The 20,702-nt window shown below is 47.5% G+C and overlaps 1 protein-coding gene across 5 annotated transcripts in view; it reads right to left on the bottom strand.

The window, feature by feature from the left end:
• Positions 1–20,702, bottom strand: part of LOC129863445 (pecanex-like protein 3) — a 40,375-nt gene that overhangs the window by 13,811 nt on the left and 5,862 nt on the right. For 4 of the 5 annotated variants that reach the window (XR_008760962.1, XR_008760963.1, XM_055935451.1 and 1 more), the window contains exons 7-33: positions 20,179–20,308; positions 19,900–20,069; positions 19,435–19,492; positions 19,193–19,343; positions 18,895–19,052; positions 18,522–18,675; positions 18,293–18,325; positions 18,007–18,178; positions 17,796–17,906; positions 17,485–17,686; positions 17,233–17,338; positions 17,003–17,095; positions 16,720–16,870; positions 16,472–16,616; positions 15,751–15,928; positions 15,466–15,574; positions 15,147–15,276; positions 13,085–13,143; positions 12,769–12,984; positions 12,109–12,362; positions 11,771–12,001; positions 11,537–11,643; positions 11,119–11,266; positions 10,717–10,947; positions 9,729–10,003; positions 6,404–6,573; positions 5,855–6,237 (exon numbers count right to left, since the gene is read on the bottom strand). Coding sequence is in view for 3 of the 5 variants with exons in the window: in XM_055935451.1 (XP_055791426.1) it covers positions 5,855–6,237; positions 6,404–6,573; positions 9,729–10,003; positions 10,717–10,947; positions 11,119–11,266; positions 11,537–11,643; positions 11,771–12,001; positions 12,109–12,362; positions 12,769–12,984; positions 13,085–13,143; positions 15,147–15,276; positions 15,466–15,574; positions 15,751–15,928; positions 16,472–16,616; positions 16,720–16,870; positions 17,003–17,095; positions 17,233–17,338; positions 17,485–17,686; positions 17,796–17,906; positions 18,007–18,178; positions 18,293–18,325; positions 18,522–18,675; positions 18,895–19,052; positions 19,193–19,343; positions 19,435–19,492; positions 19,900–20,069; positions 20,179–20,308 (4,325 nt within the window). In the remaining 2 variants the exon portion in view is untranslated. Of the gene's footprint in view, positions 1–1,369; positions 5,189–5,854; positions 6,238–6,403; positions 6,574–9,728; positions 10,004–10,716; positions 10,948–11,118; positions 11,267–11,536; positions 11,644–11,770; positions 12,002–12,108; positions 12,363–12,768; positions 12,985–13,084; positions 13,144–15,146; positions 15,277–15,465; positions 15,575–15,750; positions 15,929–16,471; positions 16,617–16,719; positions 16,871–17,002; positions 17,096–17,232; positions 17,339–17,484; positions 17,687–17,795; positions 17,907–18,006; positions 18,179–18,292; positions 18,326–18,521; positions 18,676–18,894; positions 19,053–19,192; positions 19,344–19,434; positions 19,493–19,899; positions 20,070–20,178; positions 20,309–20,702 lie in introns of those variants that run through there. The other variant, XM_055935449.1, reaches the window with a different exon arrangement.

Genomic DNA, 20,702 nt, shown 5'->3' with positions numbered 1-20,702 from the left:
CCATAGAGAGAGTGCGTGGAGGAGGAACAGGGCTCTGGAAACGCACTGGAAGCCTGGTGCGTGGTGTAGGCACTGGTGGTACTGGGCTGGGGCGGGGAGGTAGTGCCGGAAATACCGGACTGTGCAGGCTTACTGGCTCCCTTGAGCACCGAGCCTGCCCAACCTTACCTGGTTGAATGCTCCCCGTCGCCCGACCAGTGCGGGGAGGTGGAATAACCCGCACCGGGCTATGTAGGCGAACCGGGGACACCATGCGTAAGGCTGGTGCCATGTAAGCCGGCCCAAGGAGACGTACTGGTGGCCAGATATGTAGGGCCGGCTTCATGACATTTGGCTCAATGCCCAATCTAGCCCTACCAGTGCGGGGAGGTGGAAGAACCTGCACTGGGCTATGCACACGTACAGGGGACACCGTGCGCTCTACTGCGTAACACGGTGTCTGCCCGTACTCCCGCTCTCCACGGTTAGCCTGGTAAGTGGGCGCAGGTCTCCTACCTGCCCGTGGCCCACTACCTCTTAGCCCCCCCCCAAGAAAATTTTGGGTGGTACTCACGGGCTTTTCGGGCTTCCGTGCAAGACGCGTCCCCTCATAACGCCGGTTTTGGGCTTGATTCACCGGTCTCCAGCCTTGCTTCCTTGCTGCCTCCTCATATCGCCGCCTCTCTGCTCTCGCTGCCTCCAGCTCAGCTTTAGGGCGGCGATATTCCCCTGGTTGAGCCCAAGGACCTTTTCCATCCAGCTCGTCCTCCCAAGTCCAGTAGTCCTGTGTATAATCCTGCTCGAACATCCGCTGCTTGGTTCTGGAGATTAGGTGGGTGGTTCTGTAACGGTTGTCCTCCTCCTCTTCATCCGAAGAGGAGGAGCAGGGATTGAACCAATGCAGCGGATTGTGAAGACATGATATTTAATAAAGAAAAGACAGAAAACACGAAAACGAAATACACTTGACTAATTAACAAAATAACAAAACGGAGTAGACAAACCTGGACGACAAACTGACATAAACACGAGAACGCACGAACAGGGAAAATAGCCTACACATAAATGACGATGAACAAACAAACCGAACAGTCCCGTATGGTGCGACAAACACTGACACAGGAGACAACCACCCACAACGAACACTGTGAAACAACCTACCTAAATATGACTCTCAATTAGAGGAACGCCAAACACCTGCCTCTAATTAAGAGCCATACCAGGCAACCCTAAACCAGCATAGAAACAGACAACATAGAATGCCCACCCAAACTCACGTCCTGACCAACTAACACATACAACAAACTAACAGAAATAGGTCAGGAACGTGACAGAATGATTACATTGTCTGACAAAGGTTGAGGAACGGTAAATGAAAGCACCCACAGCATTTAATTTGCAAATGATTAAACAAAAAAATCTTTAATTTAAATAGGGGTTGGGGGGAAAATCACATAAAAAAACGTTTAAAAAAAACTGTACAGAACTTTAAATGTCAACTGACAGTTTAAATAAAACATCCCCCCAAATGACTAAAATAGTAACATTAAAAAAACATGTGGGATGGTGTACTAGTATACAGCATTAGTGCAAAGTAAGTATTAAATCGATTCTCCCCAAACTGCATGATTCAATGTGAAGAACGCCCTTCCACCCAGGAGCCAGATCTCTTCTGAGGGGTAAACATAAGAGAAACCCCCTCTAAGACTCAACATAGTTTTCCATGAAAAAGAACCAGAAATGCACTAATAATAAAATAGATTTATATATATTTTTTAAATGTATATTTATATACAAAACATGCTGTACATAAATGGTAGAGATTAAGAAATCGCTTTTAATATTGACACTCAGGTCTGTCGAGTAACAGGTCTCTCCAGTGCTTTCCTTTCTCCCAGTAATAAAGTACTCCCTGTTGCTTTGGATATTACACTGAGAATGAGGAGAAAAGAGAACCAGAAAAGGGCCCTGATCAGAATGGCTCTGCTTTTCCTAAGCCTAGGGTGGACACATGTTAACATCTGGAAGGTGCCAGCTCCTCCTCAACAATCCCCATGACAGCCATGGAGTTAGATCCAATGATCTGACAAACAAAGAGACTAGATCTACATTAGCACAGTGCTTGTTCCAAGTCCTTTAAGATGGGTTTCAAGATGGTTCTAAGCCTGAATGGAATCACCTTGACTGCAGAGGAGGCTAGTGAGAGGAGCTATAAGACGGGCTCATTGTAATGGCATGAATGGAATGGAGTCAAACATGTGGTTTCCCTGTGTTTGATACGGTTCCATTCCAGCCGTTACAATGAGCCTGTCCTCCTATAGCTCCTCCCAGCAGCCTCCACTGTTTGACTGGTACTTTGAGTAGTGACCCATGAGTTCAACCATGAGGCTCAGACTTCCAATATCCAGACTAAAGTAACTGCTACTGCATAATTACCCATAGTCTAATGTATCTAGATACCATCTAACATAGTGCTGGAGAACTCTCATCCTTTTGTGTCTGTCCCCTTATAGACACAGTAAGATTAGTACATGGCAGAGAATTCCCATTCTTTCCCAATGGGAGACCCTGTGAATGCCCTTTTCCACCTATTAGTTGTCATTCATCCTGTAAGGACAGATCTAAGAGAAAGTTTAGTAGACAGTTCCGTCGAACTAAAAAGGTGACAAACAACTAAGATGGTTAGGGGTGAAAAGGAGCATACAAGGCAGTCTTCTAGGTCCAGCTTTACACCACGGCACAAGGTTATTCCAGATAGCTCTACCATTGATATAAAAGACTTGTCACAACTGGCCAGGGGACAGTCATGTGGATTACTGTAGTGCTGTAAGACCCTATAGCTCTTGGGACAGAACTGAGTTGGACAGCCAGCTTGCCTGATATGTGCTCTGGGTAGAGCGAGAAAATCCTGGGAGCAGGACTCAGAAGTACATCAGCGCCTTCCTTTGACCCTTAAAGCAGGGTATGGCAAATGCAGGAGTGGGAGCAAACATTTTAAAATGACTTCTCAGGAACACTTCCAGTTATATTACACACCTTAAAAAGGAAACCTTGGTGAAACATGTCAAATGACACCAAACGTGTGGCAAAAAAATACAATTAAGAGCCAAGTCCAATCTCCACATTTCTATATCACATCAGCATGTCAAATAGACAAACCCTTTTACAGTCTTCCAGACGTTATCAAGAAATCCAATGAATATGCCAACTTTGTTTTTCAGTATTTATTTAACTTGGTTTCCAACTAAAACGCTGGAGGTGTGTGTAGCACAAACAGTAGTTGTAAGTGTAGTAGTAGTAGCAGGAGGGGCTGTAGTTTAGTAGTAGGAAGAGCTGCCTGGAGCCAAGGAAAGCAGAAGGACCTCTTGCTGGTGGCTATTCCACACAGAGCTGTCTGAGCCCCTCCCACTGCATAGAGTCCACAGCTGATTGGATCAGGTCAGGGAGGGAGCGTTTGGTCACTAGGGCAACTCAGTGGACTGGCCTATAGCCACTGAGGAAGTTGTGATTCTTCAAGTAAAGTAAAAAGACATTCCACTCACTCCAACAATAGGACACAAAAATCTAAAAGGCTTTAGAAAGAAGATTCCCAGTTTAGAATCCTGTGGTCTGAACAATGTCTCTGCCTGGTGAGCATCTATTCTCTTTTCATTCTCTCTGTCCTGGTCCATCAGCTGTCCAGAGTCACCCCCCCACCACATCTCATTAGACCTCCCCAAATTCAGAACTTTTGTCCAGGCCTGACAGGACTGTAAACTCCATTGGGAAAAAGCACCAAATGTTGGGAAAGGTAGGAGTAGGCAGGAGTCTTATCCCTGAAACAAGCTCTTTGACAGAACACTTGAGATTGTTGATTGTGGTCAAGTGCCTCTAATAAATATCCAAATGAGTATGAGGATGTTTTTACAGGGAGGGGTGTTGGATTCGTTTTGGAATGTGTGTGTTATGCTAGTGATGTGGGGAGTTGATATTGACTGGTCATATGGCAGGGGTAAGCAACTAGATTCAGCCACGGGCTGATTTTTGTCAGAGAGAATGGCGGGAAATAATTGTAATAATTTGTACACTGCAAATTGACCAAAACTAAGCCCAAAAAGAGATTGTATTTGAAAATAATAATGTCATACAAAATTACATTCAGACACAATCATGCCTCTTTTTATGTGTGGGAATACTTGGGAACAGCTTTCCTAAATATTTTTATATTTTTTGCTGAATTCCTGGTGATCTTAGTCTTGACCAAAAACTATATAAAAATATATTATTTATATTTTTGCTAATAAAATGTTTCAAATCTGCCTGTTGCCAACCCCTGTCATATTGTAGCTGTTCAAGTCACTTGATGTGACCCTTGCAGTTTCAGAGTGGATATCCCCACAGTGGTGAACGTGAACTAGTTCTACAGTGGTGCAGCAGGTTGGAGCAGCAGGTTGGAGCAGCAGGTTGGAGCAGCAGGGATGGGCAGTGTGGGTAAAGAACAAGGCTTGTTATGGTAGTAACTCTGGCTTCACCTGTACATACAGCAACAGGGATATTAGAGTTCCCTTTTCTGAGTCATTATGCTGTTGCTGGTAGGTCTCAGGTGAAGGAGAAGACAAACGAAATAAACTAATAAAAAAACAACTAAACATTACATAAGGAAAAAACTCCCTTACAATTGCACTGGCTTTTTGGCCTGCTAGGGTTACCATTGTTACAGAAACTCTTGAGGGCCTATCAAATAGAGGTCCAGTTTCAAGTCCTAGGAGGGGAGATGGTGGGATGGGTTAGGGATGGGGGCGTACATTTAGTTTTGACATGCATCCTTGTGGTGGTTCACTGAGGAGAACAGGAACGTATTTGGACCTCAGATCCATCCAGCAAGGCAAAGGCTTGAAAAGAAATGTACTCCAAAACATGTTGAGATGTTGTGATTTTCCATCAGAAACGTAACAGACCTCAGAGTCCAGTCTCTTTGAGAGAGAGAAGAGCATTGGAATGACTCTGGGAAGCAGGAATAGGTCCGGTCGGAGCCGGTCAGGCCCACTCTAGAACTGGCCATGGTGGTGCTGTGCTTTGGCTGCAGGGGTTCTCCAGAGCAGACTCAGCCCAGGTGCTCAAGTAAAGGCAGCTCGGTGGACTCCTCCCGGGGCGTGGTCTCAGTGGACTGGGTGACCCCCAGGGGGTCCTGTGTTGGGCTGGCCCCAGGCGGCAGTGCAGGAGGAGTAGACTGAAACACAGATGTAAATATCCGCAGCTAATGAAACCTCTTGAGTTTCCATCGCAACAAACAACCGTCATTAAGCTGATCTGAAAGCCATAACATCCTGTTGTAAGAGGTAGCTACATTATTTTCATACTGTTGACAGCATACTCCACCTTCCAACAGACTATATATTCAGTGTACAAAACATAAAGGACACCTTCCTAATATTGAGTTGTCCCCGCCCCTCCCCTTTTTCCCCCTCAGAACAGCCTCGATTTGTCTGGGCATGGACTCTACAAGGTGTCGAAATGTTCCACAGGGATGCTGGCCCATGTTGACTCCCAATACTTCCCACAGTTGTGTCAAGTTGGCTAGATATCCTTTGGGTGGTGGACCATCCTTCATACACACGGGAAAGTGTTGAGCGTGAAAACCCCAGCAGTGTTGCAGTTCTTGGCACCTACTACCATATCTCATTGAAAAGGCAAATATTTTGTCTCAATTTCTTCAAGGCTTAAAAATCCTTCTTTAACCTGTCTCCTCCCCTTCATCTACAGTGTTTGAAGTGGATTTAACAAGTGACATCCATAAGGGATCATAGCGTTCACCTGGATTCACCTGGTCATGTTTTGTACACGCAGTGTCTGTTCTACCTTCACTCAACATGTTACACCGTTTCACCATCCTCACCTGTGTCCGTATGAACTGAGAAGCTCCACCGTCACTCTCAGCTGCGGCTGGCCCGTTGAAGCCCTTCCTGCCTGACATGCTCCACTTCCCGTAGAGACCCTCGTAGGGCAGGCCATGTCCCAGTCCTGCCCGCCCGGACCCTCTGTGCCCTCCGTCCAGGAAGCTGCCTGGGCCAGGCAGGGGAGCCATGACCACAGAACTGCTGAAGGACAGCTGGGAGCTGGACAGGTGCTGACCCAGGAGACCCTGGATGGATGAGGTCCGGTGGAGGGAGGTAGATAGCCCAGCGTCCATCCTGCCCTCTGACTGGCTGAGCAGAGCCAAGGGGAGGGGCTGAGGGTGGTGGGGCCAGGTGGGGGTGGGGCCCACAGGGTTGTCAGTTCCTACGGAGACAAAGCAACTTATTTCATTCACTTCAAAAATATCATGATACAAACATTGCTATGTTATCAGCATACTGTCAGTATTGATATTGTTCTAATAGCTAGCTGCAGCTAAACAGTGGACATCATCAGAGGTTGTAGTTGAGTGGTGGGGTCCTGGGCTCACCCATGGGGGGGTGGATGAAGGTGAAGTGGGGCTGGGGAAGGCTGGAGGCCGGGGTGCTCTGGGTGGTGTGAGCCAATGGGTTGTTGGAGATGGATGTGGAGCCGCCGCCGCAGTCAGAGTCCTCGATGTTTCCCCCACTATTACAGCCAGCTCCACAACCCTTCTGTAACCTGCAGGAGAAACACAGGGATTTGAACAGTCTTATCACGCACGGTCAGTGTGTGTTGTATGTACAGTGCATTTGGAAAGTATTCAGACCCCTTCATTTCCCCCACATTTTATTACGTTACAGCCTTATTCTAAAATGGGTTAAATGGTTGTTTTTCCCCTCATCAATCTACACACTACCTCATAATGACGATGCAAAAACAGGTTTTTAGAAATGTTTGCAAATATAAAACAAAAATCGTAAATATGACACTTACATTCAGACCCTTTACTCAGTACTTTGTTGAAGCACCTTTGGCAGCGATTACAGCCTCAAGTGTCCTTGGGTATGAAGCTTGGCACACCTGTATTTGGGGAATTTCTCCCATTCTTCTCTGCAGATCCTCTAAAGCTCTGTCAGGTTGGATGGGGAGCGTCGCTGCACAGCTATTTTCATGTCTCTCCACAGATGTTAGATCGGGTTCAAGTCCGGGCTCTGGCTGGGCCACTCAAGGATATTCAGAGACTTGTCCCGAAGCCACTTCTGCATTCTCTTAGCTGTGTGCTTAGGGTCGTTGTCCTATTGGAGGGTGAACCTTCACCCCAGTCTAAAGGTCCTGAGCGCTCTGGATCATGTTCTCATCAAGGGTCACTCTGTACTTTGCTCCGTTCATCTTTCCCTCGAGCTTAACTAGTCTCCCAGTCCCTGCCGCTGACAAAACATCCCCACAGCATGATGCTGCCACACCATGCTTCATTGTGACAGTTAGCATTCAGGCCAAAGAGCTCAATCTTGGTTTCATCAGACCAGAGATTCTTAGTCTTTAGGTGCCTTTTGGCCAACTCCAAGCAGGCTGTGCCTTTTACTGAGGAGTGGCTTCCGTCTGGCCACTCTATCATAAAGGCCTGATTGGTGAAGTGCTGCAGAGATGGTTGTCCTTATGGAAGGTTCTCCCATCTCCACAGAGCTCTGTCAGAGTGACCATCAGGTTCTTGGTCACCTCTCTGATCAAGGCTCTTCTCCCCCGATTGCTCAGTTTGGGCGGGCGGCCAGCTCTAGGGAGAGTCTTGGTGGTTCCAAACTTCTTCTATTTAAGAAAGCAACCGTGTGCTTGGGGACCTTCAATGCTGCAGACATTTTTTGGTACCCTTCCCCAGATCTGTGCCTCAGCACAATCCTGTCTCAGAGCTCTTCGGACAAATCCGTCGACCTCATGGCTTGGTTTTTGCTCTGACATGAACTGTCAACGGTGGGACCTTATATAGACAGTAGTGTGCCTTTCCAAATCATGTCCAGTCAATTGAATTTACCACAGGAGGACTCAAATCAAGTTGTAAAAACATCAAGGATGATCAACGGAAACAGGATGCACCTGAGCTCAATTTCGAGTCTCATAGCAAAGGGTCTGAATACTTATATACAGTTGAAGTCGAAAGTTTACATACACTTAGGTTGGAGTCATTAAAACTTGTTTTTCAACCACTCCACAAATTTCTTGTTAACAAACTATAGTTTTGGCAAGTCGGTTAGGACATCTACTTTGTGCATGACACAAGTCATTTTCCCAACAATTGTTTACAGACAAATTATTTCACTTATAATTCACTGTATCACAATTCCAGTGGGTCAGAAGTTTACATACAATAAGTTGACCCTGCCTTTAAACAGCTTGGAAAATTCCAGAAAATTATGTCATGGCTTCAGAAGCTTCTGATAGGATAATTGACATAATTTGAGTCAATTGGAGGTGTACCTGCGGATTTATTTCAAGGCCTACCTTCAAACTCAGTGCCTCTTTGCTTGACATCATGGGAAAATCTAAAGAAATCAGCCAAGACCTCAGAAAAAAGATTGTAGACCTCCACAAGTCTGGTTCATCCTTGGGAACAATTTCCAAACGCCTGAAGGTACCACGTTCATCTGTACAAACAATAGTAGACAAGTATAAACACCATGGGACCACGCAGCCGTCATACCGCTCAGGAAGGAAACGCGTTCTATCTCCTAGAGATGAACGTACTTTGGTGCGAAAAGTGCAAATCAATCCCAGAACAACAGCAAAGGACCTTGTGAAGATGCTGGAGGAAACAGGTATAAAAGTATCTGTATCCACAGAAAAACGAGTGCTATAATCGACATAACCTGAAAGGCCGCTCAGCAAGGAAGAAGCCACTGCTCCAAAATTGCCATAAAAAAGCCAGACTATGGTTAGCAACTGCACATGGGGACAAAGATTGTACTTTTTGGAGAAATGTCCTCTGGTCTGATGAAACAAAAATAGAACTTTTTGGTCATAATGACCATCGTTATGTTTAGAGGAAAAAGGGGGAGGCTTGCAAGCCGAAGAACACCATCCAACCATGAAGCACGGGGTTGGCAGCATCATGTTGTGGGGGTGCTTTGCTGAAGGAGGGACTGGTGCACTTCACAAAATAGATGGCATCATGAGGCAGGAAAATTATGTGGATATATTGAAGCAACATCTCAAGACATCAGTCAGGAAGTTAAAGCTTGGCCACAAATGGGTCTTCCAAATGGACAATGACCCCAAGCATATTTCCAAAGTTGTGGCAAAATGGCTTAAGGACAACAAAGTCAAGGTTTTGGAGTGCCCATCACAAAGCCATGACCTCAATCCTATAGAAAATGAGTGAGCAGAACTGAAAAAGGAAAGCGAGCAAAGAGACCTAAAAACCTGACTCAGTTACACCAGCTCTGTCTGGAGGAATGGGCCAGAATGCACCCAACTTATTGTGGGAAGCTTGTGGAAGTCTACCCGAAACATTTGACCCAAGTTAAACAACTTAAAGGCAATGCTACCAGATACTAATTGAGTGTATGTAAACTTCTGACCCACTGGGAATGTGATGAAAGAAATAAAAGCTAAAATAAATCATTCTCTCTACTATTATTCTGACATTTCACATTCTTAAAATAAAGTGGTGATTCTAACTGACCTAAAACAGGGAATTGTTACTGGGATTAAATGTCAGGAACTGTGAAAAACGGAGTTTAAATGTTTTTGGCTAAGGTGTATGTAAACTTCTGACTTCAACTGCGCATATATACACATACATGCACACACACAATATATATATATATATATATATATATATATATATATATATATCTCACAGCCTTAGCATGACTACCGCAGGCTGTGTAGTGTAAGTGTACCTGTCCCAGCTGCTGATGAGCCAGGCGTAGATGTTACGGGGGCTGATAGGCCCCCCCCAGACTGAGCGGAGCTGGGTGTGCCCGCCTGCAAAGGAGGTGGTGAGGGGCGACACGTAGATGGGGTAGCCGATGGGCTGGTCACATGACGAGTTGATCATGTTCCTCAGGGCCTGCTTGGCATTCTGTATGCTGCCGCGCTCCGGGTTCCGGTTCCGCAGGAACACCAGCTCCTGCTGCTGGCCCGCCCACAGCCCGCGGACACACTCCCTGTTCACCTGCAGGGGGCAGGACAGTGTGGGTCAGCAGGGGGGAGGAGCACAAGAAGTCACAAATATGCAAATAACCTCTTCTACCGCACGGCAAACGGTACCAGAGCGCCAAGTCTAGGACCAAACGGCTCCTTAACTGCTTCTACCCCCAAGCCATAAGACTGCTGAACAATTCATCAAATAGCTACCAGGACTATTTTCATTGACACCCCCCGCTTTGTTTTTACACTGCTGCTTCTCACTGTTTATTATCTATGCATAGCCACCTCACCCCTACCTACATGTACAAATTATCTCAACTAACCTGTACCCCCGCACAATGACTCGGTACTGGTACCCCCTGTATATAGCCTCATTGTTTTTTTGTTTTTTTACTTTAGTTTATTTAGTAATATTTTCTTAACTATATTTTCTTAAAATGCATTGTTTGTTAAGGGCTTGTTAGTGCGCATTTCACAGTAAGGGTATGCCTGTTGTATTCGGCACATGTGACAAATACAATTTGATTTGACCCAGAACTGGTGACACACAACTAGAGATAGAAGCAGAGTTAACAATAGAGCACTAGAACATTCCTGGCAAATATCTACTGATATTAATCAGTCTCAATGTGATCCATGGTCCTGCTACAGCAATACCTCCATTGTCCTCCTGTTCATTTCAGTGCACACCACTAAAAGGCTGTGACTGTGGGAGTCTCTACAGTAGCTGCGGCTGACCTTGATGACCCTGAAGCTGAGGAACCTCTTGTTGAGCATGATGATCTTGTACTCGTCGCTGCCGTCGTCCATGACGTGGCGCAGGGCCAGCAGCGAGGGCATGTTGGCCAGGATGGCGCCGCGCCACACCGGGTCGCCCTCATGGCTGATCACCATCTTCTCTTCGTTGGCCGTGATGGCGTCGTACAGAACCACCGGGTCCTCGTACTCGTCTGGAGACGTGAAGTGGTCCTGTTGGGGGGAGGAGCAGAGCGATGGGCTTAGTGTGGGTGATGTCACCATTAAGCTTCTTAGTCTTTGCTCTGTCCACCATACTGTCTCTAAAATCAGTCAATTCTCTACATTGAGGTCATTAAGCTGGTTACTATAGTGTTTGTAATGAGTCATGCCAGTATGTCTAACCTGGTGCAGTTTGAGGGACATGCGCACCCCGGGGGCCACCACCCTGTTCAGCAGGTCCATGTCTGCAAACACCCACTCATCCCTGGGAGAGGTGATGCGGAAGTCCCCCTTGAACAGGGCGTGGAGGCCGTACAGGAAAGGCTCCAAGCTGAAAGTCATGGCACAAACAGTCACCTTTGGTATGCAGTATCACAGAGGCAGACATACTCCCTCCAGTTAGAGTGCAGACAGAGTGTTTAGTCCTGGGTCTTACCTGGCAGACATACTCCCTCCAGTTAGAGTGCAGACAGAGTGTTTAGTCCTGGGTCTTACCTGGCAGACATACTCCCTACAGTTAGAGTGCAGTGTTTAGTCCTGGGTCTTACCTGGCAGACATACTCCCTCCAGTTAGAGTGCAGTGTTTAGTCCTGGGTCTTACCTGGCAGACATGCTGTGGGAGGCTGTGCCCAAAACCCTTCTCCCCAGGACACACAGGCCAAAACACAGGGTGACCAGTGGAGAGTCTCTCTCGCTCTCCTCCACCGGCTACAACAGAAAACACACATGAAGCACGTCGTGAAGTTAGTCTGCTGATGACACTAATTACATATGGGAAGTAATGGTCAAATCAACATGTCACCTTTTCAACAGTAACATGACAAGGGACACTGACCGTCTGGCGTCTGCTGTTACAGTACTGGATCCAGTCCAGGTAGACCATACAGAAGGAGCTGGGGGTGACGCCAGAGGCCCTGTGGTCGTAGTCTTCGTCTATGTTCAGGTTGAAGGTCGGGTCACTGTCCACGTAGGCGGGGCCTAGGCAGGGCCGCAGCGCCTCCTGCACCATCTCATTGGCCAGCCACTCCTCCAGTTTAGGAGATCGACTGACGTAGTATACGATGCTCTGTGGTAGAGGAAACACGTGTTACAGACCAGGCCACCTACTGTTCAAATAAACTGCTATTGGATCTCATGTCATAATTAACTGTAAGATCAGTGTGGATCACACACCTTGACGTAGTAGGTAATGAGGATCTTGCGCAGGTCGAACACCTGCAGCATGGAGGCGGCGTTGTTGTCGCTGATGCTGTAGCCCTCCAGGACGTACTTGGTGGCGGCCACCTCCCAGGCCAGCCAGCGCTGGCCGAACGCCGCGTTGAAGGAGAGCATGTGGGGCAGGTGGCCTGGCTCACAGCAGCAGCAGCCCTCATCCTCCTCCACCCCCTCGGTGATGGCCTCCACCTCCCGCTGCTGGCAGTAAGTACCTGGGGAGAGACAGGGAGAGGGGGATGAGAGAGAGAGAGAGAGAGAGACAGAGACAGGGAGAGGGGGATGAGAGAGAGAGTGATACAGAGATAGAGAGAGACAGGGAGATGAGAGAGCGATATGAGAGACAGGGAGAGGGAGATGAGAGAGAGAGAGAGATATAGAGAGGGAGATATGAGAGAGCGATGAGAGAGCGATATGAGAGACAGGGAAAGAGGGAGATATGGAGAGAGAGAGACAGGGAGAGACAACAGAATGAAAAAGAATAGCATTCAGACAAGTCCAAAACACTATCTCATGTTCAAACCATCAAAGCTTACCACACTGAACTCAGTTCCATAAAAGTTCCTTCTACCCCAAACCCCTTCCCTCCCTCTCACCACCTCCCCCTCACTCCATGCTCACCCCTGAACTCCAGCCCCCTCAGCTGGAAGGTGACCAGGCCATTGCCGATCTCGATGATGTGCACCAGGGCGTTGAGGTAGTCGGAAGCCAGGATGAAGCAGTCTCCTGTGGTGTAGTTTCCCCAGCGGCCCAGCAGCAGATCACCACACAGGCTGTGCTGCAGAGAGCGCGTCAGGTGTTCATAGAAGATAGAGTTCAGGTTGTTGTCATCAGCACCTGGAAGAGAGGAGAGGAGACCACAGGCATGAGAACAGAGTCCTTTTAAAGAATGATGACTTGTGTTAGATGAGGGAAGGTTGTGGTGGTAGCAGCTGACCTGGGTTGCGGTCCAGCTGGGTGGCCAGTCGAGTGTTGGAGTGATCAACCCGCTTGGTGCTGGAAAGACAGACATGATGTTAACTGGGTGACAGAGGCTCTAGCAACTCCTATACAGTACTTGGATTTATTATGGATCCCCATTAGTTGCTGCCAAGGCACTCTTCCTGGGGTCCAGCAAAATTAAGGCAGTTATACATTTTAAAAACATTACAATACATTCATAACAGATTTCACAACATATTAAGTGTGTGCCCTCAGGCCTCTACTACCACATATCTATAATACAAAATCCATGTGTACATAGTGCGTATGTTATTGTGTGTTTGTATGCATGTGTCTATTTTTGTGTTGCTTCACAGTCCCCGCTGCTCCATAAGGTGTATTTTTATCTGTTATTTAAATCTAATTTAACTGCTGGCGTGTGTAACTTGATGTGGAATAGAGTTCCATGTAGTCATGGCTCTATGTAGTACTGTGCACCTCCCATAGTCTGTTCTGGGGACTGTAGAGACCTCTGGTGGCATGTCTTGTGGGGTATGCATGGGTGTGAGCTGTGTGCCAGTAGTTCAAACAGACAGCTCGGTGCATTCAACACGTCAATATCACAAGTAGTGATGAACTCCATCTCTCCTCCACTTTGACATGCATATTATTAATGTTAGCTCTCTGTGTACATCCAAGGCCCAGCCATGCTGTTCTGAGCACATTGCAATTGTCCTATGTCCTTGTGTCACCTGACCAGACGACTGAACAGTAGTCCAGGTATTACAAAACTAGGGCCTGTAGGACCTGCCTTGTTGATAGTGCTGTTAATAACGCAGAGCAGACTTCTCCCCATCTTAGCTACTGTTGCATCAATATGTTTTAACTATGACAGTTTTACAATCCAGTGTTACTCCAAGCAGTTTAGTCTCCTCAACATGCACAATTTCCACATTATTCATTACAAGATTTAGTTGAAGTTTAGGGTCTAGTGAATTATTTGCCCCAAATACAATGCTTTTAGTTTTTGAAATGTTTAGGACTAACTTCTTCCTTGCCAGCCATTCTGAAACTATTACGTGTTGCAGTCATTTCAGTTGCTGTAATAGCTGACGTGTATCGTGTTGAGTCATCCGCATACATAGACACACTGGCATTACTCAAAGCCAGTGGCATGTCATTAGTAAAGATTGAAAAAAAGTCAGGGGCCTAGACAGCTGTCCTGGGGAATTCCTGATTCTACCTGGATTTTGTTGGAGAGGCTTCCATTAAAGAACACCCTCTGTTCTGTTAGACAGCTAAATCTTTATCTGCAAAGTAGCAGGGGGTGTAAAGCCACAACGCATACATTTTTCCAGCAACAGATTATGATCGATAATGTCAAAAGCCAAACTGATGTCTAACAAAACAGCCCCCACAATCTTTTTTTCGCATCAGTCATTTGTCTAAGTGCTGTGCTTGTTGAATGTCCTTCCCTATAAGCGTGCTGAAAGTCTGTTGTCAATTTGTTTACTGTATAATAGCATTGTATAGCAAAAATAGCAAAAGTTTTGGTAACAGGCTGATTGGTTGGCTATTTGAGCCAGTTAAGGGGGCTTTACTATTTTTATGTAGGGGAATAACTTTTGCTTCCCTCCAGGCCTGAGGGCACACACTTTCTATTAGGCTTAAATTGGAAATATGGCAAATAGTAGTGGCAATATCATCTGCTATTATCCTCAGTAATTTTCCATCCAAGTTGTCAGACCCCAGTGGCTTGTCATTGTTGATAGACAACAATCCTTTTTTCACCTCTTTCACACTTACTTCACAAAATTCAAAATACAATGCTTGTCAGATATACTTGGAAGTGTAGTGTCAGCGTTTGTTGTACTAGACATGAGACAGGTGGCGGCTGTGTAAAAGGATAATGCAGTCAGCTAGCTATCACTGCAACAGATGGATTTAGACATGGCATTAACCGCCTTCATCTGGTTAACATTAACCTCTTAACTGCAAAAATTGTCCTGGCAATGCCCACGTCTGCCTGAAGTTACATCTCTACATCTCCCTGACTCCTGGAAAAGGGAAGAACTCACTTGTAGTCTCTCTCCCAGAACTTGACAGGCCTGGTGTAGGAGGTGACGAACACAGCACTGCCCAGGACAGGGTTGAGGGGGGTGGAGAAGAGAGCAGAGAACACAGTCTGGACAAACAGCATGGCTGAGTCTGAGGAGCAGAGGGGGTTAAGGACTTCTGACAGACACCACTAACACAGTGCAGCCAATGGACACAGCATTTACTGTTATTACACACTTTGTTTCACTGGCAAATGAGCAAGTGGTAGCGCAGAAAGACTACATCCTTGTTAAGTTCAAACAGTTTTCTACAAATCACAGTGCCAGGGTAAAGGGATACGGGGCACAGCGAAGGGCTGGGCGAAGGCGTGGAAGGCGGAGCCCCAGGTGATCTGCCAGGGAGCGATGTAGGTGAGAACAAAACGCAGCTTGTAGAGCAGGTCCCAGAGCTATCAAGAGAAACCATACAATCCAATGTCAGCAATCAAGCACAGCCAGAAATGACTTGAGGTCAGTGCACTACAACTAAACACAGTTCAGTATGTGCAGATGCTTTCATCTGGTTGAATGTGTGCTAAAACAAAGTCCCAGGGAGGAGTACGTGGAGCTAGGCGGTGGCAGGTACCTTGCTGAAGAGGATAGACATGAGGTAATAGTCGAGCAGGAAGGTCTCTGAGAAGTGTGGGTAGTCGAAGAGGAAGAAGAGGGCGGTGAAGCACAGCGTGACGTACTGCAGGGACGGGGCGCAGAACGACAAGCGCAGCAGCTTCATCCCCGCCAGAGAGATGAACAGAGCACGGCCACTGGAGGAGGAGGGGGAAGGGAGAGAGAGGGGAAGGGAGAGAGAAGGGAGAGAGTGAGAGGATGGGAGACATTAAAATACATATGATGCAAATACAAAGCGTGTTCTCACTGAACTCTGATTAGACGGCTGGATGAATGGGATGAGATTCAGAAGAGGAGGGTGTATGTATGGTGAGGAGGTTGGTAGGGGACGGCTGGATGAATGGGATGAGATTCAGAAGAGGAGGGTGTATGTATGGTGAGGAGGTTGGTAGGGGATGGCTGGATGAATGGGATGAGATTCAGAAGAGGAGGGTGTATGTATGGTGAGGAGGTTGGTAGGGGATGGCTGGATGAATGGGATGAGATTCAGAAGAGGAGGGTGTATGTATGGTGAGGAGGTTGGTAGGGGATGGCTGGATGAATGGGATGAGATTCAGAAGAGGAGGGTGTATGTATGGTGAGGAGGTTGGTAGGGGATGGCTGGATGAATGGGATGAGATTCAGAAGAGGAGGGTGTATGTATCGTGAGGAGGTTGGTAGGGGATGGCTGGGTTGCTTACTAGATGTCCAGTTTCATTGGGTTCTGGCTGACAAGCTGGGCTTCTGTAGTGAGGGAGTTGAGCACCACCGCCGGGTAGATGAAATACTTCTCCAAACACTGCAACCACGCATACAGCTTCTCAAACCACATCAGCTGGGCGGCATCTGGGAGGAACAAGGCACAGCAAAAAATCTATGACAAACCTGAGGCCTTGACACATTTCTTACGGATGTGAGTGAGTTTAGAGGTGGTTGGGTTGCTACTCACCGCGGACCTCAAACTGGCTGTACTCTCGAGAACGGAGGACAGGGTGGGCCAGGCAGAACCAGGGCAGCTGCTTGCGGAGCTGAGGCAGCAGGTAGTGTGTGAGGAAGCCCACCCCCCCGGCCACCATGTATAGGACGTAACTTAGAGCAGGCTGGAGGGGAGAGGAGGAACAGGAGGGCTCAGAGATCACACACACGGAGTGCCATAACCAATCAGAAGGACTCCCTCTATACATTGAAACATCCCATTTCTTCCATATCCGGTCGACCAGGTGTTGACTGACCTGCAGAGCGATGAAGACAGTGCTGGCACTGATGGCAAACGTGATGACAGCCATGAGGGGACACATGACCAGGTCAGAGTGGAACATCTCTTTCTGTAAAACACAGACGGGTTTTAAAACCTCAGAACACCAACAGCAGGGAGGGATGTCTTGGTATGCATCCCCAATGGACCTTGGTCAATAGTAGTGCACTATATAGTGAATATGGAGCCATTTGAGACGCAACTTACCACAGAGTTGCGTAGTTTCTCAGGCAGGGGGTCTTTGATCTCCAGACGAGGCTCCTCAGGGGTCCGACCCAGCAGCTCAGGAAAGAACTTGGAGCGGACCAGAGACCTAGAGCAAAACACATACAGGGAGATGTTGAACATGAGAGAAAGGGGATAGAGAGGTTGTTCAAATGACAGCTAGGATCTGGGAATGTTAGCTACATGTACGACAAGGTACCACTTGGTATATACAGGTAGTAGGGGTACACAGACCACAGGATGATGGGGTCGCTGCTTTGGCGGCTCAGGTGGTAGGAGAAGGCCAGGAGCAGACCACAGAACACAGAGAACAGTACGGGCACATGGGGATGTTCCCAGGGAGCAATGATAGCACCAAGACAGAACCCATAGAGCAGCGCGGTCACCAACACACTGCGTAACAGGCTGTACAGGGACGACAGGGGGCTGGTGGTGGCTGTGGAGAGGAACACACACACACACACCAAAGTCAACAGGCATCACTCAACAAATGACAGTATGTTGTGTGTAACTGAATTACAGTGAATGTTATGGACCCGCCATACCCGTTCCCCCAAAAATGTGCATGTCGACCTGCTCCAGAAGACACATGAGGAAGGTGTTGACCTGAGGTACAAGCCCAAACAGGAAAATGATGGGGAAACACAAGGTGAACACTGGGGGGAAAGAAAGAGATAGAGAAAGTGTGTGAGTGGGTCTGTTGGTCATAATACATCTGCAAAAGCGCACAGCTAGAAGAGTCTAACTCAGACTGACCTATGAGCACATCCCTGGCACAGAGCAGGAAGTGAGCGGAGAAGAAGGTGACGCCGTAGAGGGAGAAAGGCTGCAGGTGGCCCGAGCGCCCAGCCAGGTCAAACACCCAGACGTGAGCACAGCACAGGCAGAAGTAGACGGGCCGACTGTACACGATGACCCAGTTATGGCCCTGATGGGTTAGACCAGACAGTCATCAGGTTGTGCCATCAAAACAAGAATCAACAATGGAACGGTTACAAACTGGATAATGACCAAGACAGATGATTGGATGACATCTACCTACATGCATTGGGGAGGCTGCATCTGGTTGAACACTCTGAGGAAGGAGACCAAAGTGTCAGTTCAGACACTTTAACACATTACTTCACTTCAAGTTAACGCTGGTCTATAACAGTTTTAACAACTAAAATGCATCGGCAGTTGATGAAAAGGACCAGATACCTGTATTAATAATAAAAAAAGGGAATAGGAATTGAATAGGGACTTGATTCCTTACGACTTGTGTTGCGTACCTTTAGTAGTGAGTACTGACAGCTGGCGATGACCAGGCAGAACTGGAAGACCCAAATGTCCCTGAAGAAACCCTGCAAGAGGAGCAGGAACCCCAGGAAGGCCACCATGCTGGCCAGCACCACCGCAAACACATTCTCCCCTACACCACGGTTCCTACAGGTGACACACAATGGAAGATACAGTATGTGGTCATTTATACTGTTTAGGGTTGCAAAATTCCAGTAACTTTACCAAATTCCCAAGTATTGAAACCCTAACAATGTCTTTCCACAGTATAGACCTCTAACGGAACTATGGCTTTCTCCTCAATAACGATGACAAACATTGGGTGATTTTACCACCGAGATAAACTAGCTAGCTGCTGTGCCTCACCTGTCCAGTAGTGCCAGCAGGGCCAGACGGTCGTAACGCACCCTCAGCCACTTGCCTGGCAGCACCCAGAAGCGGTAGTAGTGTTTGGGCTTGGCCTTCTCTTCGATCATCAGTGTGTTCTCCTGGGACTCATGCAGAGATTCATGGTCCAGGTCAAACTAGACACAGGGGCGGGGGTTTCAGACAAATATCATGCATATTCTACAAAAACCAAAAGCCATATACAAGAAATGTCCAGCGGGTTGATTTGTCAAAAATACATGATACGTTGCTGAAACAAATTCTAATGGTGTCTCACCTCTGGCATATCTGACATCTCCAGGGGCACCCTGCGCACCTGCATGCCCTGCAGAACCACAGGCCTGGGCTGGAGCACTGTGAGAACCGGTGCCCCATCCTGGACATCATTGGAGGTGAAGCTGGAGGACTGGGACCGTCTTTCCCGCTCCCTAAGAGGAGAAAAAGAGGGAGTGGCCAAGACATTATATCAACATCAGTTTCAAACAAAGAGTCTGAGGCTCATCAGAGAGAGACACTTACACCACCGGGTCCTCATAACCGCCTCCTGCAGGTCCAAACGTGTACGATCTCTTCACTCCTGACAAAACAAACAGCAATGAATGGAGAGCATTCACTACAGTGTAAACTGGGACAGAATCACCCCCAAAGTATCTAACTCTTCCCTAAAGCTAGCCCCAGTCTAACATCCCCACACTCACCACCCTCATCATAGAAGTAGTGTCTAACATCCCCACACTCACCACCCTCATCATAGAAGTAGTGTCTGACATCACCACACACTCACCACCCTCGTAATAGAAGTAGAATCTAACATCACCACACACTCACCACCCTCGTCATAGTAGTAGTGTCTGACATCACCACACTCACCACCCTCGTCATAGAAGTAGTGTCTGACATCACAACACTCACCACCCTCGTCATAGTAGTGTCTAACATCACCACACCCGTCATAGAAGTAGTGTCTGACATCACAACACTCACCACCCTCATCATAGAAGTAGTGCACAGCCCCCTCTGTGGTGTCGTCGAAGGTAGAGGCGTCGTGGACCCCCGCGCGGGGCAGCAGTAGTGAGGTGGCAAATTGTAAGGCAGAGGGCAGGGTCCGGGTCCGTGAGTGTGAGGAGGTACGGGCACGCTGGAGGTCCTGGAGACTACAGGAAGACACAGGAGATGGCCTTTATGTAGCATAGACATACAGAGGTGATTGGCATAAGGGACATGGCTAGAGCAGATGGTGTGGAAGTGTTACACTACACCAACCTGGGTGGGGAGCCCATGGTAGAGGGGGGTGGTGTGGGGTTGCTCCCCGCGTTGTGTCGCCTGCGAATGGCCTGGGTCCTCTTCACACTGCTCACTGAGTCCCGCTTGCCCCCCTCCTCTGGGGCCAGGGCTGAGGCAGCAGATACTCACATTAGTACCAGGATGTACATTTCAGATGTTGAGTTCTAGAAATACCAACCTGGCCCTTATTAATCTAGTAAATACAGCAAACAATCAATCTTTCAATGACACTTGAGTCATTTAGCAGACGCTCTTATCCAGAGCAACTTACAGTTAGTGCATTCATCTTAAGATCGCTAGGTGAGACAAACACATATCACAGTCGTAGTAAGTACGTTTCTCCTCAATAGGTAGTTATTAGGAAAGCTAGTGCTAGTAGGTAAATTAAAGTTTGAGTGTTATTTGTCGCCATTTTTTTCATCTTGAATGGGACTATCAGAGTAGGAGTGCTAATCTAGAATCAGTTTTGCCTTTTAGATTATAATGAATGGACACGGGGGACC

Source organism: Salvelinus fontinalis, chromosome 10 (genome assembly GCF_029448725.1).
Source record: "Salvelinus fontinalis isolate EN_2023a chromosome 10, ASM2944872v1, whole genome shotgun sequence".
Classification (NCBI taxonomy): domain Eukaryota; kingdom Metazoa; phylum Chordata; class Actinopteri; order Salmoniformes; family Salmonidae; genus Salvelinus; species Salvelinus fontinalis.
Note: the sequence above shows the minus strand (reverse complement) of the source record. Positions and strands in the feature narration are given on the sequence as shown.